The following is a 27838-nucleotide window of genomic DNA, read 5'->3' as shown; positions in this document are numbered from 1 at the left end:
AACGTGGCCTCGGTAATCATACGCTTCCTCTGGTCCCAGTGTCCTCTCCTCCATCCCTGGAATGGCTGCATTCCAGATCACCTCCCCAGTGGGCTATTCCTACATATTACATATCTCTTAAAGTTGATCTGTTGGTCTCTACTGGGAAGCAGATGGGTAACCAAAACTATAATATGTTTATAGCTTTGGTTACCCAAATGCTTCCAGTGGGACAAGTGGATCAAGGTCTGTGGGCCTAATCTCAAGAGAGCAGGAGAAGAGTTAGCAAATCTGCATTCTGCCCTAGGCTCAGAAAGCAGTTCTAGGACCAAGACCAGGAGCAGAAGTAAAGAAATGGATGAGGTAACCAGGCTTTAGTTGGTGGTAAGAAACAAGAGGTAGTAGGATTCAGCCAAGGGCACAGACCCCAGCCAGAGAGTATACTCAGTAATGTAATCCTGGAGGTTGGGGCAGTATGTGAAATCTTCAGTGTCTGCCTGGATTTCCTCATCTCAGGAAAGAGTGACTATGAATGAGGAGGCAGCGTGTAAAACTTAGGTTGCTTCACTGGTCTCTATATCCCTGCTGAGATGGACCACCCACCAGGGGGTTGGTCAAAGCCGGCTGGGAAGCAAAAAAGGCTGAAAGGTCACAGATGAGTCAACAGCCCCAGTTAGTGGTGGCATCCCATGGGCTGAAGTTCCCCAGTCAAGTCATGAGCCTACTCACCAAGCTCTCCTCAAACCACTCCTTTATGTAAGCAGCTGTTGGGCCGGGTATCTGGCTCAGGAGGGTTGCCCTTTCCTGAGGAAGCTCCAGCATCTCCAGGGCCAGCCTCAAGTCCTCGACGAGATGAAGCACTGGGAAGGGGTTCATATAGGAGGCTGGGGAAGCCAGTCCAGGTTCACAAGTGCCATCACTGATATCTGCACCTGTTTTAGTGCCTGGAACAAGAGAGGGGGTAAGGAACCTCAGTGAGAATGGTAGATCCCATGAGCAAGGTACTGGTAAACAGTAAAGGTAGTGAAAAAGAGAGGTGAAAGGGACAGATAAGTAGCCTGGAAAGGACTGGGCATCGTGGCATGCACCTGTAGTTGAGGCTGTAGTACACAATGACCATTCTTGTGAATAACCACTACACTCCGAGTTGGACAACACTGTGAGACCCTGTCTTTAAATAAGAGGCCAGAAGGCTAGCTAGGCCTCAGCAGAATCACTCACGATATAAACTTCACAGAAATCCTCTTTATCTAATCCTGGTCTTGGGGAGGTAGAAAGAAGCTTATCAGAGGTGGGTGACTGTGCTCACTGAAACTGACACATGAAGGTCACAAACTTTAGACAACTAGGAAAATATAGCCAACCTGTACCAGTAACCAAAAACACCCTAGTTAAGACAATGAGATTCCATTCTTCAGCTTTCAGATTAATACATTTATTTTCAGTTAACGAAATGGATTGCATGGATGGCCACCAAAGATTCCTCCTATTTGTGTGTGTGCATCCCGCTCCTCTCAACATAAGATTTCTGTACTTTTTCAGCAGTAAGAATCACTTTAGGAAATAAGCTTTAGATGGTGGAATTTCTAGGGCACCTGGATTATTTATAAGGCCACCAGGACAAAATATTTGAAATCAAGACTCTACAGGAAAACATAAGGTATAGGGCCACGACATGCACCACCAAGATCCGAAAGGTGGATCTTGACTCAGGGCTTGTCTAGTGACTTGCTCTGATCAACAGAATGCTGTGGAAATGACTCTGTGCCAGTTCTGGGCCTGGGACCTATGAGGTCGGACAGTTTCCATTCTTCTCTCTTAAACCCTAATGACCATATAGCAAAGCCCAGTTACCCTGTTAGAAAGACAGTCCCATTTGCCCCAGTCATCCCAGCTATGAAGGAAGCCATCTTGGATCCTCCAGCCCCAATGGATGGCCCCAGCTGACACCACATAGGACAGAGATGAGCCATCTCTGCAGAACATTACCCAAATCATATAATTATAAAGCAATAAAAATGGTGGTGGTTGTTTTAAGACACTACATTTGGGTTAATTTAAAACACATCAATAGGCAACAGTTACTTTGGTGAGGGTTTAGTGAACTAAAATCTTTCTGGATTCTTCCCAGTTGAGATCTGTATATCCCCCTCAACATACCTATGCTTTTAAACTCGCATTATTTCACGTATTTGCATATCCATACTTCAACTCCCATTATGGGATGAAAAATCTCTGACAAGAGAACTCAAATCATGTTTAGCTGAGTTCCCAGTTTTATACCTCTACCCAGTAGATGTTGAAGAGGAATGTCTGAATATGTATTTGAATAAACATCTAAAGAGAAAGAGTGCTTACATTTCCTCAGAGATCTGGGATATTGGGTCAGCTATTTCTAATTTGATCTGCCCCAAATAAGACTGTTTTCATCTTTCTAAACCCCATCATTTAACAAAAAACTCTTTCTCTTAGTGATATATTTTTCAAATCAAAACTAGGGCGATACAGTCTAACAAAGGATTTCTGTGCTTTTTTTCAGCAGCAAAAAGCACTTCAGGAAATAAGCTTAAGATGGTCAAATTTCTAGGGCATCTGGATGATTTATAAGGCCACTAGGATAAAATATTGGAAAACGTGAGCTGTAGGGCCACCACGTGTACCACACTACAGGCCTGACATCTAATTTCAGGTCCCTTCACTCTTCTAAGAGCCAGCTTCCTCCTTGCCAGGCAGTCTTGGGAATGAGAAATCCACACAGAAGCACAGAAGGAAACAATTACTTCTTGATTGCCAGTTTGCTTTTGGAAAATGCATGGTAGAGGGGAATCATGGATCACAATCCACAAACAAGTCAGTGGCTCTTGGGAGCCAGGAAACTGCCCAATTAACCACACTCTGATGTGTGCTCAGCACTTTCTGGCTCCTAACAATCCAATTTAGAGTTGACTGGGAAGAGTCACAGCCAAACTGCCCAGAAGCAAATGGCAGAAGCAGAGCAAGACCTCCAGTCTCCAAGAAATACTGAGTACTTCCTCTCCCTTCTGGACACGCTTGAATGTCAAACACGTAGCCATCTAGTGTCATTTTGCAAATGTAGGATTGGTAAGTCAGGCTGGGAGCTTTTCATTAACTATATTTCACCATGTAGCTTTGGATAAGTCTCTTCCTTTTTCTGGGCCCTCCCTGATTTAAAGGTTTGAGATTCTTCCCTGCTATTCAGAGAGAAGGGAAGAGAGAAAGAAAGGGGGAGAAAGAGAGAACATTTATAACAGCACATGTGTATTTGTGCCAGTTTTTACAGGCATGTGTGTGTCTATGCATCAAAACCCTAATTTTTACTTTTGCAACTTATATTTCTTTTGTTACTTCATCATATCAATATCATTCCACTGGAAGTTATGCATTTAAAAAAATCAATAGCCAATAAATGCTAGATGAGGAAAGTAAAAAGATAATCATCCCTATGTAAAAGTCCATATGGTGAGAAAATATGGCCACCTGTTTAAGAGCCACCAAGGAACTAAGCCCTTCTATCAAGAGCACACGAGTGAACTGTCCTGGAAGCAGATCCTTGAGCCTCAAGTAGGCCTTCAGATGGCTGCAGCCCCATCCACTAACTCAGCTGTAACCTCCTGAATGACCTTGAGCCAGAATCACCTAGCTAAACCACTCCTGAATTCCTGGCCCACAGAAAATAAGAGATAACAAATGTTTGTTATTTTAACATGCTATATTTTCAGGTAATTTACTGCATAGTAAAATAAAAAAAATTATTTAAATCAACAGCCAATAAATGATAGATGAGGGAAGGAGGAAGACAACAACATACATATATATCAATGATAATGATAATCAATGCAAATAAGAACTTTCAGGGAAACATAATCAAGGGGAACTTGGCTATGCATTACTAAAATATGTTGCTGAAACTGTACAGGAAAAAAGAAGGCCTTTATTTTACACTATACATAAAAAAAAATTAGACAGATAAGGATTACTTGTAAAAAATTAAACCATAAAAACAAAAAAGAGACGATAGATCAAAATTGGGTAAAGGAAGATTTTGAAGGCATGAGCCATTGAGCAAGACATGAGAATAATAAATATGACCACAAGAAATTAACTTCGGGAACACTAAAAACAAAATAAAAATTAGAAGACAAATTATAGCCTAAAAAACCTACTTGTTAACAATGATAACAAAAACCTACTTGTAACAAAAGATGAGCATGTCTTTCATACAAAAAGAGACCTGACATATCAAGAAGAAAAATTTCCCAATCTACCTTTTACACACAAAATAGGCAGAAGATTTTCATATGGGCAATTCCAGAATAACACCAACAAAGGAAAAATATAAAACAAAAATATGGCAGTAAAATGTTTTCTAACTAATAAATAGAACATTAAAAATATTCAGTTTTTTACCTGTGAAATTACTGAAGATGAAAACGGAATAGGGCAGCACCTATGGTTCAGTGAACAGGGCACCGGCCCCATATACTGAGGGTGTTGGGTTCGAACCTGGCCCCAGCCAAACTGCAACAACAACAACAACAAAAATAGCCGGGCATTGTGGTGGGCGCCTGTAGTCCCAGCTACTCAGGAGGCTGAGGCAAGAGAATCACCTAAGCCTAAGAGCTGGAGGTTGCTATGAGCTGTGACACCATAGCACTCTACCGAGGGCAACAAAGTGAGACTCTGTCTCTAAAAGAAAAAAGAAAGAAAAGAAAATGGAATGATACTCAACATAAGTAAGCTCATATGCTGCTTCTTAATAAGGGTACCCTTATATGGGGTTTACAAATACAAAGACTGACTCAGCCTTTTGAAAAGTAATTCGGCAAGATGCAGTGAAAATATCCCTACCTTTTGACTTAGCATCTCCAATACTAGATAATCTGAGATGGAGCCAAAATATATAAATATGATCTCAGCAGTGGTTTTATTTTATTTTTTGAGACAGAGTCTCACTCTGTCACACTGGGTAGAGTGCTGTGGCATCATCATAGATCACACAACTTCAAACTCTTGGGTTCAAGCCATCCTCTTGCCTCAGCCTCCCAAGAAGCTAGGACTACAGGCATGCACCACTACACCTGGCTAGTTTTTCTATTTTTAGTAGAGATGAGGTCTTGGTCTCACTCTTCTCAGATTGGTCTTAAACTGCTGGGTTCAAGCAATCCACCCATCTGGGTCTTCCTTCAACAGTGTCTTAATTATGAAAAAGTAGAAGGGAAGTGCCACCAAATAGGTGAATAACTTCTGCAGCATTCTAAGAATATGATTCATACACGTCTATAAACAGCAATTGTCCAAAGATTCAATAACATCAGAAAATACTTGCCTTACACTATTTAGTAAAAAAAATAAAACATATATATTGAGAACACACAGGCCAGGCATGCTTATAATCCTAGCATACTGAGAGGCTGAGGCAAGAGGATCACTTGAGACCAGGAACTTGAGACCAACCTGGGTAACATAGAGAGATCTCAACTCTACAAAAAAATTGGTAAAATTAGCCAGGCATAGGGGTTTGTGGCTGCAGTCCCAACTACTCAGGAAACTGAGGCAAGAGAATCACTTGAGCCCAGGATATGAGGTGGCTGTAACAATCATGCCACTGCACTCCTGTCTGGGAGACAGAGAGAGACTGACCTTCCCCCTGCCCCCTAAAAAGAGAAAATACACAAATGTTGAAATAATTTTCATTACTTTTTTTGTTTTGAGACAAAGTCTCATTTTTGCCCTTTGTAGAGTGATATGGCCTCATAGGTCACAGAAAACTCCAACTCCTGAGCTCATGCAATCCTCTTACCTCAGCTTCCCAAGTAGCTGGGACTACAGGTGCCCACCACAATCCCTACCTATTTTTAGAGATGGGGTCTTGCTCTTACTCAGGCTGGTCTTGAACTTCTGAGCTCAAGGAATCCACCTACCTTGACCTCCCAGAGTGCTGGAACTCTAGGCATGAGCCACTGCACCCAGCCCAATTTTCATTACTTTTATAATAATTTTTCTTAAACTATAAATGTGGTGAATGAAAGTGGGAGATTCAAATTTGACCTTAGTTTGTGTGCTTTGAAAGTCCATCCCCACAGGATGCTAGACAACATGGGAGAATTCAGGCTCTTCTCTGCATAGGAACTAAGTGGTTGAACACAGACAGGTTTCCTCTTCATGCTGTTGACTAGCTTTCCTTCTCCCAATAATTGCATAAGTAAAACAGGTTGGGGGGAAGCTGGTAGTAGTTTCACAAAACAAACATTTCAAGAAATATCAGACAAATTTATACACTTACGCACTTACGCACTGCTTAAGGAGGAAACTTCTGGCAACAGAACAAATCCAACTGCCCAGAGTCCCCTTTATACACAATGAACAAATAGAAAAATTGAAAAAGATAATACCTTTTTTTTTTTAATGTGGAGCCAAGCCTGAAAGAAAATGAAAACCTGGGGTGCCAGAAACAAAGAGCAAACCCAACAGTGAAATAAGTTCAGTTGATGCTATGGTAGCACAGGGGCAAAGATCCAAATAAAAGCAAAGAGGTGGTGTTGGGGCTGGAGCTTGGGGTTTTAATGCCCCACCCCCACCCCAGCAGAAGCTGTAAACTGAGAGTGAGACCCCTGCAGAAATACTGCACTCATGATGAAGGGGTCTGAGAAATTTCACCCAATGACAGGAAAACCTGCAGTGTGCTAGGGAGCCCTCTATATGTTTATAAAACCACATATATGCACATACACACCCTGTGAGAAATGAAACTACAAACCTCTGCATAAAGCGCCAAATTTCTTCTATGCGCTTATTACTAAAATCCCAAACCAAAGTCGACACACATGCACACAAAATGAACAGTCCAGGCTGGTGCAACACTAACACCCAGCAACTAGCAAAGGCAAAATCTCCCTGAAGGGTCAATTCCATACTCCACACACATTTCCTGCAAATGATTAGCTCCTATCAACAAAATTACAAGGGAGAGAAATCAAAATAGAACAAACAGATGCAACAAATAAGAAAATATGTGCCCTAATACCGAGGATTAACAGAAAAATAGAGAGACAATAAATTTCTCTTGAGGGACATTCTATTATTTTATTTTGAACAATGAAGCACTCTTCAGGGAAGACAGATTAGCACAAAGGTTTCCAACTTTGGATGCAAGCTGTAATCACCTGAGGAATTTTACAAACTACTGATGCCTGGTCCCACCTCTAAGCATTTCAATTTAATTGGTCTGAGGTGTGACCTTAGGTAATAAAGTTTTCCATTTGACTCTAAAATGAAATCTAAATTAAAACCATTGCACTAAGATCACCTCAATCAATGTTAGCTTTTGATGCTTACAGAGATCACCTATTTTAAAGAGTGAAACCAACATTTAATATAGGTTTAATTATTATTTTTGAGGATAAGACCACATAAAAGGCAAGTAAAAGATTTATTGAAACCTTTTAAAGTTCACTTTCAAAAGCACAGTAGTATGTATGTGGTAGTCATTAGGATTATTCAAAAATATTTCGGTTTTTTTTTTTTGCAGTTTTTTTTTTTTTTTGGCCAGGGTTGGGTTTGAACCTGCTACCTCCAATATATGGAGCCAGCGCCCTACTCCTTGAGCCACAGGTGCCACCCCCCAAATATTTTGGTTTTCCACTTGAACTCATAGTAGGCATACAGTTCTGCCCCTTGAAGTTACTTATAATCACATGACTTCCTCTGGCCAATAAATGTAAAAATGACATGAGTCACTGTGGGAAAAAGTCCAAGAGCCCGTACACAATTCCCCGTATGTTTTCCACCTGTCCTGGTCTCTGGCAATAATAGAGACAGATATAGCCCATGCTCCAGGGTGAAGATGACAAGGACCAGAGCTCTTGGCAGATCTGGGGGGAACATGTAGTGTGTGCCAGACATAAACCTTTGTGTCTCAAACTACTGACATTTCAGGACTGTTTATTACTTCACTATAACTCAGCAATCTATTTTCATTTATACAAGGTATATATGTTATACAATTCAGAAATATAGACACAGCCAGGTGTAGTAGCTCGTACCTGTAATCCTTGCACTCTGGGAGGCCAAGGCAAATGGATTGTTTGAGCTCATGAGTTCGAGACCAGACTAAGCAAGACTAATCCAAGCACTTGGGAGGTTAAAAAATGGGTGGATTGCCTGAGCTCCTAAGTTTGAGACCAACCTGAGCAAGAGCGAGACCCCCCCCATCTCTTAAAAAAAAATAGTTGGGCACTGTGGCAGGCACCTGTGTCTGAGCTACCTAGAGACTGAGGCAAGAGAATCGCTTGAACCCATGAGTTTGAGGTTGCTGTAAATGCCATAGTACTCTATCAATGGTGACCAAGTGAGACTCTGTCTCAAAAAAAAAAAAAAAGCAAGACTAAAAATAAAATATTAAATGGGCGTGGTGGTGCATACCTGTAGTTTCAGCCTCTGGGGAGGATGAGGCAAGCAGATCACTTGAGTCCAAGAGTTTGAGGTTACTGTGAGCTATGACGCCACAGCTGTACCCAGGACAACAGAATAAAATTATGTCTCAAAAAAATAAATAAATAAATAGACATACAAGATAAACATAAATGGGGCTCTTTGGCATGGGATAAAATATCTGATGACAATATCATATGTAGATTTTTTTAATTGCATTTAAAACAACTTACAAGTGAGAATGATGTGCTCTAAAACCTTGCCACTTACAAAGTGGGGTTTACATAAGCAGTGTTAGTAATACCTGAGAACTTGTTAGAAAAACAGAACTCAAACCTAAAACTATCAATTTCCATTTTTTTCAATATCCCCAAATGCTCTACAACTGCTCTAGCATGTCCTGATTACTCAAAAAGTAGCTCGTATGATAAAAACAGAAATAAATGTAAAAAGCTTCAATAAAATTATTTCATAAAGTGTGCCATTGAGATAAAAAACGCATAAATTATTATTTTACATAAGTGCTTACATATATTTGTATAACTAAATCAATACATTATTAGCAAATATTTGTCTATTGGAGAATATATGTGTATTTAGGCACATATAATATGTTTTCCATAATGAAAAGGGAAAGGAAAGAAATAGAAACCATAATGAAAAAAAAATACGAAACAGAATGGGAAGATTTGAAAAGAACCAAATACAAGCCAAAATAAAGAATACAGCCAATAAAATTAAAAATTACATGGACAGATTAAACAGAAGACAAAAGGAATATGGACCTAAAGAATGACCTATTTGTAGGGAGATACAAACAGAACATGTGAAAGAGGAGTTAGGAGACCAAGAAAGGTACAATGACAAGGGCCAACACAATTCTTCAGGAATTCCAGAAAATATAGACAATGTAGCCAAGACAACAGTGAAAGAGTAAATGGCTATGAATCTTACATATGGAAAACTTGAGTCCTCTTCCAGATACACGGAGTCCCAAGGACACATCAAAACAAACCCACCCTAGAAACAACACAGTGAAGCTGTGTAGAAAACCAAAGATAAAGAGGAAACTTAAAAGCAACCAGAGAGAAAATAGACTGTTAAGAGACTTCTCATTGGCAATTAGTCCCCAGAATAATACGTAGGAATAGCTCCCAATCTATAAGCCTATACGAGATAAACAGTCACTCAAGATTAAGAACATTTAAGTAATTTTCCAGAAGATGATTAATGTGATTTATTACTGACAAACCTATTCCTTTCAAAAGAAGAAACTACACTAAGCCCACCCTCCAAAGAAAAAGTGGGGTAAAAGAACCAACGATGATTGGAGAAGTTAAAATTGTTGGTTATTGTCAACAACAACAAAAAATTGGGGGGGATATAAAGTAAGATAATAGTAGAATACTAAACAAAAATAATGTGGAAGAATGGGCAGTGATGGGAAGTACAACATTTTAAGAATCGAGTATTCTTGGCTCGGTGCCTGTGGCTCAAGTGGCTAAGGCGCCAGCCACATACACCTAAGGTGGCGGGTTCAAATCCCCAGCCCGGGCCGCCAAACAATGATGGCTGCAACCAAAAAATGGCCAGGCGTTGTGACGGGCGCCTGTAGTCCCAGCTACTTGGGAGGCTGAGACAGGAGACTCGCTTGAGCCCAGGAGTTGGAGGTTGCTGTGAGTGTGATGCCATGGCACTCTACCCAGGGGGATAGCTTGAGGCTCTGTCTCAAAAAAAAAAAAGAGTCGAGTATTCTTAAAAGAAAGACAGAAATATTCTTTAAAGACACATTTACCTTTGGCTTTCATTTTTAAGGATGCATGTTAAAAAATATAAAGATGGGCATTAAAAGAATACAAATAGATACTTCCTAACAGAGATTTAAAGAACAACTTGATAACACGACAGAAGCCAGCAAAGGCAAAAACAAACGAACAAATGTTAAAAAGAAAAAACAACACAAAATCTGAGAAATAAGTGCACATACCTGTATACCAGTAATTACAGTAATTATAAATGCATTAAATTCACTAGATTAAACTCAAAAATTTGAATGGAATTCAGAAATCCAGTTCTTTGATGCTACCAAAAGAGATTATAAAAAGCATACAGTGAACTATGACTTGTGAACGACAAATATAAAGTCTTCAAGAATATAAAGCCCAGAATTCCATATATTGGAGTAAATGTTTTGATCAAACCACTAAAATCTGCCACAAAAAGAAACCACTGGATAAAATAACACAGAAAAAGCATGCAAATAGTCTTCCAAGGAAAGTGAATCACAGCTTAAAATTGTTTCCACAGACAAAACACCAAGTCAAATACTTTTACAAGTCACTTCTACCAAATCGTCAAGAAGTGAATAATTCTAATGTAACAAACTATTTTAGAAAATATAAAATGGCCAGCTATACAGCTAACAAAGTTGAAAGCTTCAGTGAAATGGACAGCTTTCTAGAAAAATATAATTTTCTAAGACTCAATTAAGAAGAAATTAAAACCTAACTGTCCACTATTATTAAAAAAGAAAATCCTCCAACAAGAAACACCAAGTCCACACAGTTTTGCAGGTCAGTTCCTACACCTCTGTCCCAAGTATTTAAGGAACATATTATTCCAGTCTTCTCCAAACTCTTCCACAGAATAGAAAGTAAGGCATACTTCCCTTCCACAAAGGAGCAGGAGGTGGGATTGACCAGCAAGGAAAAAACAGAATGATGGCTGTTGACCAGTGATGGCGCAATGGGCATTTTGACCTCTTTACACAAGGGCCAGCTCAGCCCCTAACATACCTCTAAACCTCCACTCAGACTCCCTTCTGAACAAAGTCATACCTGCTACGGGAAACAGGAAAGTTTAGGTTCCCCTATTCTGTTACGGATGATGCTACGCACTAATCCACCTCAGAGAAGCAGACAGAATCAAATAAAACTTCAGAGCACCTGTAGTCCCAGCTACTCAGGAGGCAGAGGTAAGTTGGATCTCTTGAGCCCAGGAGTTTGAGGTTTCTGTGAGCTATGATGATGCCACAGCACTCTACCCAGCGTAACAGAGTGAGACTCTGTATCAAAAAAATAAGTAATAAAGAAAAAGAAAAAAAATTTAAAAAATTAAACTTTAGAGCACAGACTCATCAGCAGCCTTTTAATATCTCAGACTTATGTCACTCACAGGCCATCATGTAGAAGGTCAGCTTTGATCAGAATTTTCTCTGTCCCTACACAATCTTTGCTTTTTTCTTTTTTGAGCCACTAATCACAGTTGGCAGAAAGACCTAACAGACAGGGAAATCTCTCTCTTTTTCTTTTTTTTTTTTTTTTTTTTGAGACCAGTTCTCACTCTGTTGCCCAGGCTAGAGTGCTTCAGCCTACCTCACAGCAACCTCAAACTCCTGGGCTCAAGTGATCCTCCTGCCTCAGCCTCCCAACAGCTGGAACCAATCACAGTGCCCAGCTAATTTTTTTTCTATTTTTAGTAGAGATGGGGTCTTGCTTAGTCTGGTCTTAAACTCCTGAGCTCAATAGTTTTAACTCAGCCTCCCAGAGGTATGAGCCATCTATCTCATCCAGCCAACCTCTTTTGTAACTGTCATAAAAACAGACTCCTTTTAACTATTCCTCATCAATGAGTACAGCTTGTAGATAATTGCATGAGTAATCTCCCTCACAGAGGGAGGAATAAGTGGCCCTGTGTTCTGACCACATGGTTCTCTGGTTCTAAGCCAGAAGTGGACTGACAGAGTAGACACTGAATCTGTTAGTTCATAAATGAAGCTAATATGCAAAATTAGTAGCTTTTATGAAGTTGCTCTAAGCCATCCAGAGAGATGTAATCAAGCAACATCTAGTTCAATTTCAACTGTCCAGAGTGTAATTCAATTAAGTTATTTTCAGGCAGAATCACAGGGACTGATCAAGAAGAAGACTAGATCAAAGGTTAACATGAGACTGGAAACTAAAACAATGGTCTTTTGTATTAGAAACAAATCATTGACATAGGTCCTGGAGTCTCTAACAGTTACCTCTTCATAAAATTCTAGGGTCTTGGTAAAAGTGCAGTCATACCTGCCACATGCCCAGACAGATTTCAAGAATTCAACTTTACGCGGCATTTCATTTAATAGTCCTACTTACTTACAAGGCATTTCTTTTTGAGTTTACAATAATCGATTTCTATCTCTCATATCTCTCAAGATGCGGACCACCTTGAGATGCTGCTGCTACCTGTGCATCAGGATGTGTTCTCAGAGTACTCCCGGTCTGTTCACAGGAATGATAACCATCTTCAGTGCACTGTTTCACTGATGGTGGGGGAGGACACTTTCTTTGCATTAAAGTCTTAATTATATAAATATTTATATTACATACACAGAGTGCACTCTTTTGAGAAAGAGTTTTAGAAGATAAATGGTAACCTGTTCTGCTATAGAGCTGCAGTCCCCAACCCCTGGGGAACGTACTGGTACCAGTCCATGGTCTATTAGGAACCAGGCCACATAGCCGTGAGTAAGTGGAGGGCAAGCAAGTGAAGTTTCACCTATATTTATAGCCATTCCCTATCACTTCATCACAGCCTGAGCTCTCCCTCTGTCAGATGGGGGCAGCATTAGATTCTCATAGGAGCGCCAACCCTACTGTAAACTGCACATGGGAGGGATCTAGGTTGCATTTTTCTTATGAGAATCTAACGCCTAATGATCTGAGGTGGAGCTGAGGCAGTTATGCTAGCCCTGGGAAGCAGCTTTAAATACAGATTATCATTAGCAGAGAGGTTTGACTGCAGAGACCATAATAAATCAATTGCTTGCAGACACATACCAAAAACACCCTCCACACAGTGTTCATGGAAAAATTGTCTTCCATAAAACCAGCCCTTGGTGGTAGAAAGGTTGGGGATCTCTGCTATAGAGTAATTAATAAAAGGAAATTCCTTGTTATGTAATGGTATGATTATTAGAAATCATTTTTGAAAAGAACGCATCCATTTTAGTAGGAATCTGTGTTGTTTTTGTATAATAGGCTACGATTTGGAATAGGATAGGAAGCCCATAAAAATGTCTTCTATTGAAATAAATGGTAATTATGTTTTCAAAAAATGAGATAATAATACAGTCTTTGGGTGCTTGTTGGATTATTTTAACAGATGCAAAAGCAGTCGTGTCTTGTGGGTGGTGGTGGTACTACTTGACATCATTCAATCTCAGGTTAATAAGAGACTATATGGCAGTGGTTCTCAACCTTCCTAATGCCACAGCCCTTTAATACAGTTCCTGTGGGTCACGACAGGTTGAGAACCGCTGCTATAGAAGAAGATTTAAATGTTCACACAAAAATGTCATATCTGCAGGATCTGTGGCATCCCGATACAGTGCTAGCTTTCAAACTTTCTTTTAGTTGTGTCACCCTTCAAGTAAAGGAACCCTTGCCTGGAAGGAATAATGAGTATGAGATAAGAACAAAGCCTCTCCAATTAAAAGACTGTGAGCAAGAGCAGAACAATATCTTCTTCATGGTTAATAACCCTTTTCTCCTATAGACTTCCCCACACAGTACCACAAAACCAACCCAGAAATGAAAGGAGTTTAGAAAAGACTCAGGTGGCCCTAGACTCAAATCTGGTTCTACTGCTTACCAACACTATGACCTTGGGTGGTAAAAATAATAATATTAATACTAAAATCAATAAAACAAATAATGTTACACCAATTGAACACTGTCAGGCACTACTCTAAGTCCTTACCTGCATTAGTTCACTCTACTCAGTAATTTGAGATAGGTAATATTATTACCATTATTTTATCCATAAAGAAACTGAGGCTCATATATCTTTGTTACACCTAGTAGTGTACCATTACCGCAGGCCAATTCATAATTGCTAAGTCATGCAAGAAGCCCAACTGCCCATCAACCCATGAATGGATCAATAAACTATGGTATATGTACACCATGAAATATTATGCAGCCTTATAGAAAGATGGAGACTTTACCTCTTTCATGTTTACATGGATGGAGATGGAACATATTAGCAAAGTATCTCAAGAATGGAAGAAAATGTATCCAATGTACTCTGTCTTACTATGAAACTAATTTATAGCTTTCTTATGAAAGCTATAACCCAATTATGGCCCAAAAAGAAGGGGAAAGGGGAGAGAGAGGACAGGAGAGGCAGGAGGATGGGTGGAGGGAGAGTAATTGGTGGGACCACACCTACAGTGCATCTTACAAGGGTACATGTGAAATTTACTAGTTGTAGAATATAAATGTCTTAACACAATAACTAAGAAAATGTTGTGAAGGCTATGTTGACCAGTTTAATGAAAGCATTTCAAATTGTATGTAAAACCAGCACATTGTACCCCATGATTGCATTAATGTACACAGCTTTGATTTATTTAAAAAAAAATAAACTGAGGCTCTGAAGTATTAAGGAATTTGCGCAAAGATCTCATGGCCAGTAGTAAGTGGCTGAGCTGGGATTCAAATCACTACAATCTAACTAACTCTGTACTGCGCATTAATAACCACAAAAGCTCCTAACGAACCACTTTGGCCCAGTTTGGCTCACATCTGAAGGAAAAAGTCCTGAATAAAGACATTCAATAATTATCATTCCTTTCATCAAGAATAGCATAGAATATGTGCCACCCAGACATTAATAACTTCCATGTTGAATGATCTGTCAAATAGCTCCTGTCAAGTGTCTCGTGAGCCAATTACTGCTTAAGAGATGGTTCATAGGATATGCCAACTACTGAGTCTTCATAAGAAAAGAATTAGTGATTTCTTATTTGAAAAGAATCAGCCAAAGGCACAAATAGAAAAAATAAAAATTGAAGTACAGCAATACAGAGGATACATACAGAAACTAATAACTGCCTCCTAACTGAAGAAATATAGATCCTATTCACAAAAAAAAACAGAACATACATGAGACAAATATTTATTAAACACTTACTATGTACCACAGACCAGGCAAGGCACTGGAGGTACTGTATTTTTCCATGTATAATGCACACCCACGTTTTTGACCCAAACTTATGTGCATCTTCATTTTTCCTCCAAAATTTGGCCAAAAAAGTATGCACTATACACGGCAAAATATGGTACATGGGCAGAACCTGTCATTCTAGTACAGAAGGCAGACAATAAGCAAAGAGATAAATATGAGCATAATAGGTCTGTTGGTGATTAGTGCTATTAAGAAGCATAAACAGAATACAAAGCCGGAGTGACATGGGAATGCTACACTAGACAATGCCAGAGAAGGCCTTCTGATACAGTGACATTTTAGCATATATCTGGATCCAGGAGAGCATTCCAGGGGAAGGGATGGCAAACAAAAGGCCCTGAGTCAGCCAGCAGACATGGGTAAAGTAAGATAAGCCAGATGCAGTGAAGGCCAAATCACATTATGACATTGCTGGCCATCCTGAGGACTTTTGTTGTTATTGTTGTTGTTGTTTGAGACAAGTCTCACCCTGTTGCCCTGGGTAGAGTGCTGTGGCGTCATAGCTCATAGCAACCTCTCAGTCTCTTGGGCTCAAGCAATCTTCCTGACTTAGCCTTCCGAATAGCTGAGACTACAGGTGCCCACCACAAGTCCTGGCTTATTTTTATATTTTTAGTAGAGACAGGGTCTTGATCTTGCTCAGGCTGGTCTCAAACTCCTGAGCTCAAGCAATCCACCCACCTTGGCCTCTCAGATTGCTAGAATTATAGGCATATGATTTTACCCTGAGATGGGAAGCCACTGAAAAGCTTCAGAAAGAGGAAAGATGTGATTTAAGTTACATTGTAATTTATTTGGTTCTATGGAAAACCATCTATAAGGGGGCAAGAGCAGAAGCAGAGATCAGTCAGACTACATGTCAACCTCAAAGGCCCTGGGCAAGTCTCGGAATGAATGTACAATCCTTATCCATGCATGCCTGATGAAAACCACAAAACTCAAATGGGTAAAATAAGAGCATCAATAAATGAGAATTCCACTATGTTTCTAGAAAAGACTCAACATGATAAATATCTTTTGTCATTCCTCAATTTATCAAGAACATATCATAGTGCTTACTACATGCTGGGCATTGTTCTAAACACCTGACATGTGTTAAGACAGACCACTCTCATTATTATTCCCATTATAAATATAAGGAAATTAAGACAGAGGTCATGCACATAACTTGTTGAGCTAGGATTTGAACCAAGTAGTCTGGCTATAGGTATTACTCCATAGTGATCTGCAAAGAATGCCTTGGAGCATTTTAGATTTTCTACAACACTCTCACCTCAGTTCCAGACAGTAGCCCAGGGAACCCTTGTAAGCCTTACAGGATGGAAGACTAAGGAAATGGAAGGAGGGAGCACTTTGGATTACAAGTGTGCACGGCTCACGCTTGTAATCCTGACATTTTGGGAGGTTAAAGGAGGAGGATTACTTGAGGCCAGGCATTTAAGACTAGCCTGAGTAAGAGCGAGACACTGTCCAGGTGCCTGGAGTCCCAGCTACTCTGGAGGCTGAGACAGGAGGATCACAGAAAGGTTAGCAAAATATGTCTCCTGGGGTCCACACCACCCACAGTTAGGGCCCCTCCCTCCACACCCATCCCAGATTCTCAACTGCAGATTCTGGGCCAATGCAAGGCCTTAAGGATCAACCACATAATCTTCTCTCAGAAGCAGAAGCAATTTTGTCAGCGCCCTCATCATTTTAGGAATGCCCATGGGGAGAAGTCAAGAGGCAGGAAGAGGCAGTGACCCCACACAAGGCTGCCTTCTTTACAAGACATTTCATTCAGTCCTCAAAGATTCAATATTGTCAAGGTATCAGTGCTTCCCAACATGATCTATAGATGCAATGCAATCCAAATCAAAACTCCAGCAAGTTATTTTGTGACTATCAACAAATTGATTCTAAAGTTTATATGGAAAGGCAAAAGATCAAAGGTAGACAAAATTCTGTTGAAGAAGAACAAAGTTGGAGGACTGGCATACTACCCAACTTCAAGACTTACTATAAAATACAACAAACACAGTGTTGTGCTGGGGAAAGAATAGGAAAATTAGACCAATGGAAAAGAATAAAGAGCTCAGAAATAGAACCACATAGACCAGGTGTGCGGCTCACGCCTGTAATCCTAACACTTTGGGAGGTCGAAGGAGGAGGATTACTTGAGGCCAGGCATTTAAGACTAGCCTGAGTAAGAGTGAGACACAGTCTCTACAAAGAAATAGAACAGTTAGTCAGGCATGGTGGCAGGTGCCTGGAGTCCCAGCTATTCCAGAGGCTGAGACAGGCTGTAAAAGTGAGGAGGATCACTTAAGCCTAGAAGTTTGGGGTTGCTGTGAGCTATGATGATGCCACTGTATTCTAGCCTGGGTGACAGAGCAAGACCCTGTCTCAAAAATAAAGGAAAGAAAGAAGAGAAAGAAAGAAACCCATATAGATATAGTCAATGATCTTTGACAAATGAGCACAGGCAATGTGGCAGAGAAAAGAGTGTTTTCAGTCACCCCTCACAACCATCCACGAGTTTTTCTGCCAGGGGTTTAATCACAGTCTTCTCCTGCCTCTTTGGCTGGGGTCCCTAATGTGCTGACCACCTCAGCCATATTGACAGTCTGACCCTGAGACTCCTATCTCAATACACATGAGTCCATGAGAGCTTCTGGATCAGGCTCTTTAAAAGGATTGCTAGGAAAGCCACTCTTCTCAGACTGTTCTCAGTAAGGCATCAGAGACCCTTACTTGGAATAAGATATACCAATCTATGAAGTATCTGAAAAGCAGGACTTTAGTCATAGCCTCTCAAGGGTGTTCTGCTCACCAGGAAATTAAGAACCTGGCAGATGATACCTAGAACATATTACAGAGCCACTGATAACCCAAAGATGCTAAGAGACATACACAACCTTTCCAAACCCTGGGCTGAAACGCCCAGAACCCTCTGTTAATCAGTTGTATCTCTGCAACTAAAAGGAAAAGCAAATGCCTGAGAAGGGGCAGCGGCCTGCAATACTCACCGGGATCTAGCCACAGGCAGCCATTCAACACCTTCTCTCCCCATTCCCTTCAGCCACAGCTGAACTCCCACAATAAGAAGAAAAATCCCCAAGAAGCAAACCCAGTCCACAAATAAGGCCACTAAACTGTATCAGGTCAGAACAGAAAGACGACTTGGGACATTTTGGAAAGAGTTTTAACAACAGGTTTATTGTAAAAAAAAAAAAAAAAAAAATAGGCTTCCAGGCACTTCCATCAAAATAATCAGCCAGAGTAGCCCTGTGGCAGTTTTATTCAAATTAACTACAGTTTTGCTAAATCTTTCCTAAAGAAAGTTCCCTGCTGTCTAATGCATATATTAAAATCAAATGGTAAAGATGGATTAAAAACAATATAGCATAAAGCACATTCTCATCATTAGGTGAATCAATACAACCTCCCCTCTCTGAAACACTCAGACCAGCTGGAGAAGTGAGCTGACACCTGCATTAGATGGCAAAGTCTGCTAGATTTTGAGTTTCAGCTCACCTGTAATAAGCTATACTGTACTCTGAAAAATCTGCAATAGAATCAATCTCATTACAGCCAAGGTGCCTCACAACCAAGATCTAAACTGACAGAGTTATATACATGTGATAGGGTACAGCCACACTGTGTCCACAGAGACAGAAAGTGTCAACCCAGATATCAGGGATTTCCACAAGTTTGTACTTTAAGAGAAATGGCATGCACAATAACATTATCTTTAAATAAATACAAAAAGAGGCTTCTCTTTATGCCAAAATAATAATAATAAGGAAGAGGAGGAGAAGGAGGAGAAGTAGTAAAATGAGAGCAAACAGTTTTTGCAATGTGGACAAAGAGAGGTCAGTTGCTGGGGCTCCCAGAGCGTACCTGCAAGGATCCCATCCATTTGCTCCAGGGCAGCTTCCAGTGCATGGCTGGCATCAGAGGCCATGACTCCTCAGACTGCTTAGTCTCTTCCTGCTCTTACTGAAAATTCAAATACAGAACACAGAAAAAGTTAGAGTTCCACATTAGGCACACAAGACTGCAAACCACCCCCCCCCCTTTTTTTTCTTGCAGTTTTTGGCCGGGGCTGGGTTTGAACCCGCCACCTCCAGCATATGGGGTCAGTGCCCTACTCCTTTGAGCCACAGGCACCACCCCTGCAAAACCCTTTAATTCCACCATCACACAAAGCACTTTCATAAGAATCCTCGGAGCCCACATGTAGTTGTTGCATCTCTGTGGCTGCTCCCTCCTGGCATGAGTCCTCTTTTTCCATGAATCTACAGTACGTAATCCTATTCATTTCTGTAATGAAAAACTACCAGGGCTTTCCAGAGTCACCTGCGGGAGCAAGACAGTGATTGTTATACCTCACCACAGCAGTCCCCACCAATGGGGACCCAATCAGGGCATACATGACACTGCAGCAGCAGGACTGGGTCAGTCACAGCACATACTCTGTCAGGTCTGCATTTACCCCACACCTGTACCACTTTCCTTGGAAAGTGTGATCCAGGCTGAGAAGGCTCAGCTACCACTTCCACTTCTCCAAATGGACCTGCCTAAGTGTGGCCTGCCTAAGAAGGTCTTCTCAGTCACAGTGATGTGAAAAGAGCACTGTGCCAGAAGCCCTATAACTGTCCATCTTAGACCCACTCTACTCAGCATCATTCAAAGTACAGAATCCCATCCTCTAGGGCTGAAGATCTCCAAGGATACATAGTCTAGCCACTTCCCTAAGTCTGAATTTCCCCTCTAAGCATCCTAATTACAGCCAAAGGGAACTGCCAATATACTACCCCCACCCCCACCCCCAGCAATTCCCTGAGCAACTGCTTCCATCTCTGGATAACTCTGCCTCCTACCGTGTTTCCCCAACAATAAGACCTACCCAAAAAATAAGCCCTAGCAGGATTCCTATGCATTTGTTAAATATAAGCCCTACCCCATAATAAGACCTAGTGATGGGGGTGGCTATGCAGATACACTTCATAGCCACACCATGCATTTCAGAGCAGAGCGGTAGGAAGACTGGAATACCTTTTATCTGCCACAGCTCCTTTCTCTGAGCCCTTTGCACTTGCGCGGGTATATGTGTGGCAACCGCAGTCGCAGGCATCTTATTGCACACATGTGAACGGCTTAGGGGAAAGGAGTTCACACATCATTAGTGCCAGCCCCACCAACAAGGTCAGCTCCCCCTGTCAGGTTCCAAAACAAGATGACTTAACCATATTTGAGTAAATGTAGATTGTTGTATTATACTTGATAAAAATAAGACATCCCCTAAAAATAAGCCCTAGTGTGTGTTCTTAAGAAAAAATAAATATAAGACAGTGTCTTATTTTCGGAGAAACACAGTAGAAGGATCTTTAGGCTAAACCCCTCCTGCAACCTCTTCTTATTTTTCTTGCTTTCTGCCCCTTCTCTGGGTAGCAACAAGAGTCCTTATCATCCTAAAAAAGAGACTTAGCTCATGTCTGTAAACTGGAGCGGGAGTGGTTTGTTTGCCTATTCAGCAAAACCTCTGCATGTACCTAAAGGGCATACGTGCTGTGAGGCATGAGGGCATGGCTCTCACACCCAAGCGCGGCACAGGCCAGCAAATAGATGGTTATAAGGGTCTCTGCTTTCCTTGTGAAGTGGGACCTTTGAAGAGAAGAAAGTGGGCACCACAAAGGAGTGGCTTTGGAGACATGTGGATAAGGATTTCAGGACCACAAAGAACCACACTGGATGGTTTTGGAAGCAACAACTAAATCCACAGTCTCTAGAATCAGACAGCCTGAGTTCAGACCCAGCTCTGCTATATACTGTGTGATTTCTGAGCCTCAGTGTCCTCATCTGAAAAATGGGAATAACAGCATCTAACTCATATGATTGATGTCACAATTAAAAGGTCATTAAAATTTCATTAAAAGTACCTAATGCGCTCCCTTGTGTTCAATATACATTAACTATTTTTGCTTTCTGGTTTTTTTAAGTGAACCTCTGGACATTTTGGGGGGGAAGAGGGACCCGGACAGCTTCGATGAGACTTTAAACAAAAATAGGGTCAGCTGGCAGTGGCTCATTCCTATAATCTCAGTACTATAGATGGTCAAGATAGAAGGATCTCTTGAGGCCAGCCTGGCAACACTGCAAGACTCTGTCTCTACAAAAATAATAATGATCAGCTGAGTGTATCGGCATGTACCTACAAGTCACAGCTACTCTGAGGCTGAGGCAGGAGGATCTTGAGCCTGGAAATTTGAGGGCGCAGTGAACTATGATCATGATACTACACTCCACCCTAGGCAACAGAGTGAGATCTTGTTTTGTTTTGTTTTTCTTTTTCTTTTTTTAATTAAGTCATATACACATAGATCACGAATACATTTATGCATATGTGGGGTAGGTAAAATGTGTTGATTTTTTTATACAATCTGACCTGCTTACATCAAACCAATCAACATAGCTTTCACCTCATTTGCTTGATTATTGTGTTAAGATATTTATGTTCTATACTTGACAGATTTGACTTGTACCCTTGCAATATGCTCCATAGGTGTGGTCCTGCCATTTACTCTCCCTCTATTAAACCTCCCCTCTTCCCTCCCTTCACATTCCATTTCTCTCCTTCATCTTGGGCTATAGTCATCTCTCTTTCATAAGAAAGCGTGAGTAAATATAAGCTGGTTTCATAGAAGTACTGAGTACATTGGATACTTTTTCTTCCATTCTTAAAATACTTTACTCAAGAGAATATGTTCCAGGTCCCTCCATGTAAACATAAAAGAGGTAAAGGCTCCATCTTTTTTAAGGCTGCATAGTATTCCATGGTATAAATATACCACAATTTATTAATCCATTCATGGATAGATGGGCACTTGGGTTTCTTCCATGACTTGGCTATTATGAATTGAGCTGCAATGAATAATCTGGTACAAATATCTTTTTTGCAAAGTGATTTTTGTCTTTTGACCTGCCATTGGATCCTGTAATTCCTCTACAAGGAGTATAACCAAAAGACCTTGTTTTAGGAAAAAAATAATTAGGGTAAGTTCAGGGAGGGAGAACCCAGATAAGATCAAGAGGCTGGTTCATTTGCAGAAGAAAGAGTAAGACAAGCAACTACTGTGTGGAGGGGGAGAGGGCAGTGACTCACAGATGCAAAGGCCAAACAAGCACTCAGCCTGGGGACTCAACTGCACAGTTAACTTCGAGGGAATGACCAGGGGCACTCACAGATGGGGTCAGGGAATCTTATGGGCACCTCAAAGCCCTTGCAGGAAAGAGAAAGGGCTGCAGCAGGAATAGAGCTGCTCTGAGGTTAGAACAGCAGCCCAGACGGCCACAGAGCAGACATGATGTGGAAATCTTGGGGTCTCAGCAAAAGCCAGCTTGGGTCAGAATGAAAGAAGAAGAAGCAGGAAAAAGGAAGGCAGCAATAATCAGCAGATTCTCACTTGTTCAGTACACGAGATAGTCAAAGTTTGAAATACTTCCTCCAAAAACTTCCCACTGCTCTTGGGGTAAAATTCCAAACTCCTTCTGTGGCCTTACAAAAGAAACACTGCAGGATCAGGGAAACTTCACTGCTCTCTCTCCCTGTGGCTCCTCATGCTTTAGCAGCCTTGGTCTCCTGTCTGCTCCCCAAACACTCTAAGACCTTTTTCTCCTTTGTAGGTTTACACCTGCCACCCTGCTCTCTTGAACTCATGTTCCAGCTCATGGCACAGCTGATTTATTCTCATCCTTCAGGCATCAGCTCCAAAGTGTCTTCTCAGAGTGGTCTTCCCCGCAAACCCCTAATCCAAAGCAGCCCCTCTGAAGCACAGCAATTCCATCCTGTCTTGGTCTATGCATTTCTTTCCTACCTTCTCCATGGAGGCAGGGAGACCCTGTCTGCCTGGGTCCCCAGTGCTTTGCAGAGTGCCTGGCACAAGGAAGTTTATGAACAAATGCTTGTGAATAAATAGACGCAGGCAGCATCGTTCTGGGTATTGGGGGTATTAATAAGGCAGAACCAGTCTCTGCTCCATGGGCCACATGGTCTGGTGGAGAAGCCAGATGTATGAACCAATAATTATGCCACAGTGCAGGGTGTGCAATTTCCCTGGGTCCTGAAGGATGAGTAGGAGCTTTCTTGGAAGATGAGGCAGAGAGCACTATTCCAGGCAGAGAGGATGCCGCATAAAAAGCAAGAAAGCTGGAAAGGGCAGGGTGTAGTTGGCTAAAGACAAAATGGTTGCTGAAACCATACAGGAACATCCAGCTGCTCAAGATGAGTCAAAACCTTTCACAAAATTCACATAAGCAGGACAAGAGCAATTAACGAGTAGCTTGAGAATCACACCCACCACTCCAGGGGCCTGGATACAGTGTATTACAAATAAAGTGACTTCAAAGATTTCATATTGTCAGCAGAATGGGCCCACTGATGAGCTGTGACTGGCCTCATTGGGGGCCCCAGTACCTGGGTGAAAATGGGGAGGGTGCCAAGCCCAGAGTACCCAGGCTATGGCCCCCTGCTATAGAAGGACCATGAAAGAAGACCCATGGGCTACCTGCCCAGTGATGAGTTTGTACTTGGCAAACAGGAGGCTGGGTGGACCCGTGGGAGCTGGCCTGAAATGAAACATGAGTCAAAGGTGTGTATCCTGTTCACAACACATGACTTGCATCAGAGGCCAGGACTTCCTCTGCCCCCTTAGTCTCCTCCTCTCTCACTGAAAATTCAAATACAGAACCAAGGAAAAATTTCAGAGAGTTCACCTTATACATGCAAGACCACAACACCCTTTAATTCCACCATACCATGCACTTTCATAAGAATCCTGGTAGCTGATATGGAGGTTCTTACAACTCAGAAACAGCCAAATGGCAGAGGCATGGGGAGACGTACGGGGTGGAAGGGGTACGTGGTTCTTTGATGCCCTCCCAGTGTTTCCATGCATTCACCAACAAGGAAGTTCTCCTGAGCACTTCATTTAGGGTTTCTTACGGAGGTCCCATTACCTAGGCATGATTGAGTCACTGGTCATTCAATCAGTAGTGACTAAACTCAACCTTCAGGCCCCCTCCCTTCCTAAGAGGTGGGGCAGCAGGCTGGGAGTGGGGCTCAAAGTCTTAACCTTCTGATAGCATGGCTGGTTCCTCTGATAACCAGCACAGGTTCCAGGAGTCACCTCATTAGCCTAAACTGGTAAGGTTGACAGCAGCTTATTATGAATAAAGAAGGTAGCTCCTCTTACCCCATCCAAGGGTTTTAACAGTTCTATGCTAGAAACTGGAAAGGAGACCAGACCAAATATATATTTCTTATTACAGTAGTTCCCCCTTACCCTTAGGGGGGCCATTCCAAGACCCCCAGAGGATGCCTGAAACTACAGAGCCCTGTGTTATATTTTCTCCCATACCTATGGGAGACATACATACCTATGATGAAGCTTAATTTATAAATTGGGCATAGTAAGATATTAACAATAACTAAGAATACAATAGAATAATTACAAAATTATACTCTAATAAAAGCATGTGAATGTGATCTATCTTTCAAAATATCTTATATTCTGTACCTCGGGTAAGTAAAACTGAGAAAAGCAAAACTGTAGATAAGGGAGCCTACTGTATGTCACAATATCGCCCATCGCAGAGGTCAACCTGCCACCTGACAACATGCAGCGTATTCGGTGTCCTCCACATCTGTTCCTGCCACAGGGACACAGTATCTCCCTTGGGAGCCCAGGTTCGTCAGGGATACAGGGCTAAAGTGCAAAAACCCGAAGCAACATGCCAGGAGGCCTCCTGGAGAAAAGTAAGGGGAACAAGCCAGAGAGCATCAGGAAAAGGCAAAAATCCAAAGAGGCTAGGAAAGAGGGCCAGAATCGAGGTCATAATCCACAGGACAAGTGAAAATCAGGGAGATCTCAGTAGATGGTGAGAAATGAATTTAAATCACTTTCCCTACCAAGGAGAAGGAAGCTGTTACAGCCATCCAAGTACCTGACCCAGCGTGGACAACCAGAATAAACACTATGCCATGGAGATCCTAATAGGAGGCCCCCAGCCTTCCCAGGAAGGAAGGAACAAGCATGCTCACTGAAGTGACAGGGGTATAATGGAAAAAACAGTTTTCCATCTTTCTGACACGTAACACAGCTCTGCATTTGACCCTGAAGCAGGCAGGCTTCTGATACCAAGAAATTTCTCATCTCTGGCCAGAAAGATAAGGCAGGATGGGTTGTTTACAAAAAATAAATAGGTGGTCCTTTCATTACTCATCCTTCCCTTCACTCACAGGCCTCTGCAAATGCTGCCATCGTCCCAGCTGTGACAGTATCTGAGCCTGGGGCTGCTGCTAATATAGGACTTTACCCATCTTCTTTGCTACTAGTTAGAGAGAAAATGACCCCCTTAGCTGTGGAAAACAGCCAGTGAGGAAGAAACAGCCATGTTTTTGAATAACAATATACCATGACAGCCACATAAACTATACCACACAAAGGCCAGTTTGGCTCCTCAAAGTTGATTAGGAGCTAGCACTTTGGGAGGCCAAGGTGGGAAGATCACTTGAGGCCAGGAGCTCTAGACCAGCATAAACAAGAGTGAGACCTCATTTCTAAAAAAAATAGAAAAAAATTAGCTGGATATGGTGGTGGGCACGTCAGGGAGGCTGAGGCAGGAGGATCACTTTAGCCCATAAGTTTGAGGTTACAGTGAGCTATGATTGTACCACTGTACTCCAACCTGGTGACACAGTCAGACCCTTGTTCTACTGAGAAAGATCTGTACATGTTATAAAATTTAGGAAGTGAGCCATAATTGGCCATCTATCATCTGGTACATTCTGAGGCAAACATTGATTTAGATACTATATTAACTTCTTTCATGTTCAGCAAAAATAAAATGATAAGTAGGGGCTCGGCCCCTATAACTCAATGGCTAGGGCACCAGCCACATACACCAGAGGTGGCAGGTTCAAGCCTGGCCTCTGCCAGCTAAACAACCATGACAACTGCAACAAAAAATAGCCAGGCATTGTGGTGGACACCTGTAGTCCCAGCTACTTGGGAGGCTGAAGCAAGAGAATGGCTTAAGCTAAAGAATTTGAGGGTGCTATGAGCTGTGAGACCACGGCACTCTACTGAGGGGAACATAGTGAGACTCTGTCTCAAAAAAAAAAAAAAAAAGGAAATCATAAGTAGGCAGGAACTCTAGATTAAGATAAATCCAGGGCAAGTAAATCTTAACTTATCCCACCCACATTGAATTGCAACCTTCCATTCCATTTTATCAACTACTTTCCTCTCAACAGAAATGGTTAGGTTTGCAATTGCTATTTGGAACAGGTTCATGCAGCCCAGTATAGAGGAAGAAATCAGGAACAGATGTGGGAGTCTCCATTATCCCTGGTCCTCCAGAATCTCCAGAGTTTTGGAAATAGCTGAGCCAGAACTGGCACCTGATCCTTAAGCACTGCCTCAGGCCAGGGGCCACCATCCCTGCATAGAAGGCAAGTCCTGGGGAAGGGAAGGGAAGGAGTCCTCAGCTAAGAACCCCACACAACCACAGAACTTGGATTCATCTCCTACCGCTCCCATCCCCAGTGGCCAACAGATGACGATGTGTCACCACATCACAGGAAACCAAAGTCTTTTGCCAATCATAAATTACAGCTGCTCTTCAATGGTTATTTTAAGAAATACCTTTTGCTATCCCTACACTTCAGAGATAGGCTCTTAAAAGAACATAAGAAACTTGCTCTACGCAGTTTAGTAGAGCAAGAAGCCATTTGCAGCATCAAAAAATAAAAAGGAGGAAGACAGATGAAGGAAGTTAACGTAAGTGCCTCTATTCTCAGTCCTGTCCCATATTGACTGATAACTTTCTTTTTAAAGGACAAAGAAGAAAAAGAACTTAAGTTTTATAGTCAGACTGACTGTTACATCAATGGCTGTGGGTAAAATTATTTAACCTCTGAGCATCAGCACAAAAGCCAATCTTATCATTATGGGCAAAAGTAAACAAGAAAGACCTCAGTTAAATAAAGCAGATTGAACCAAACATCTGATTTAACTTCTCAGTAAAATAACAGAGGGGTTTATTTCGAAAGACAGCAACGCACAAGGACACAAAGAACATGATAGGAGGCGTTAGGGAGGTGGTAGGGTGACAGCTATGCAGCAAGCCTTCAAGGACAGCCGATCTAAAAGCTCTGGGAGAGATTTCTCCAGTAATAGGAAATTGACAGAACACCTGATGCATCTGAACATCTTAAAAGATTTATGTAATTGAATTTAATTCAATGATAGGGAAATAGGAAAGCCAAGCAAATGGCAAGAGAACTCACAGAAACCAAAAGGCAAAAGTAATCATCATTCTAACAATGGAACACCGCATGCTGGTCTCAACA

The 27838-nt window shown here is 41.6% G+C and overlaps 1 protein-coding gene across 5 annotated transcripts in view; it reads right to left on the bottom strand.

Annotated features, from left to right (window-relative positions):
• Positions 1–27838, bottom strand: part of PPFIBP2 (PPFIA binding protein 2) — a 150202-nt gene that overhangs the window by 99377 nt on the left and 22987 nt on the right. For 4 of the 5 annotated variants that reach the window (XM_012803739.2, XM_023514255.1, XM_023514141.1 and 1 more), the window contains exons 2-3: positions 19324–19422; positions 709–923 (exon numbers count right to left, since the gene is read on the bottom strand). In XM_012803739.2, the coding sequence (XP_012659193.1) occupies positions 709–923; positions 19324–19387 (279 nt within the window). In that variant the 5' untranslated portion in view covers positions 19388–19422. Of the gene's footprint in view, positions 1–708; positions 924–19323; positions 19423–27838 lie in introns of those variants that run through there. The other variant, XM_023514198.1, reaches the window with a different exon arrangement.

The sequence above is a fragment of the Otolemur garnettii genome, unplaced genomic scaffold (assembly GCF_000181295.1).
Source record: "Otolemur garnettii isolate 467f Iridium unplaced genomic scaffold, OtoGar3 scaffold00001, whole genome shotgun sequence".
Taxonomy (NCBI): Eukaryota; Metazoa; Chordata; class Mammalia; order Primates; family Galagidae; genus Otolemur; species Otolemur garnettii.
This window is presented reverse-complemented; position numbering and strand designations above follow the sequence as displayed.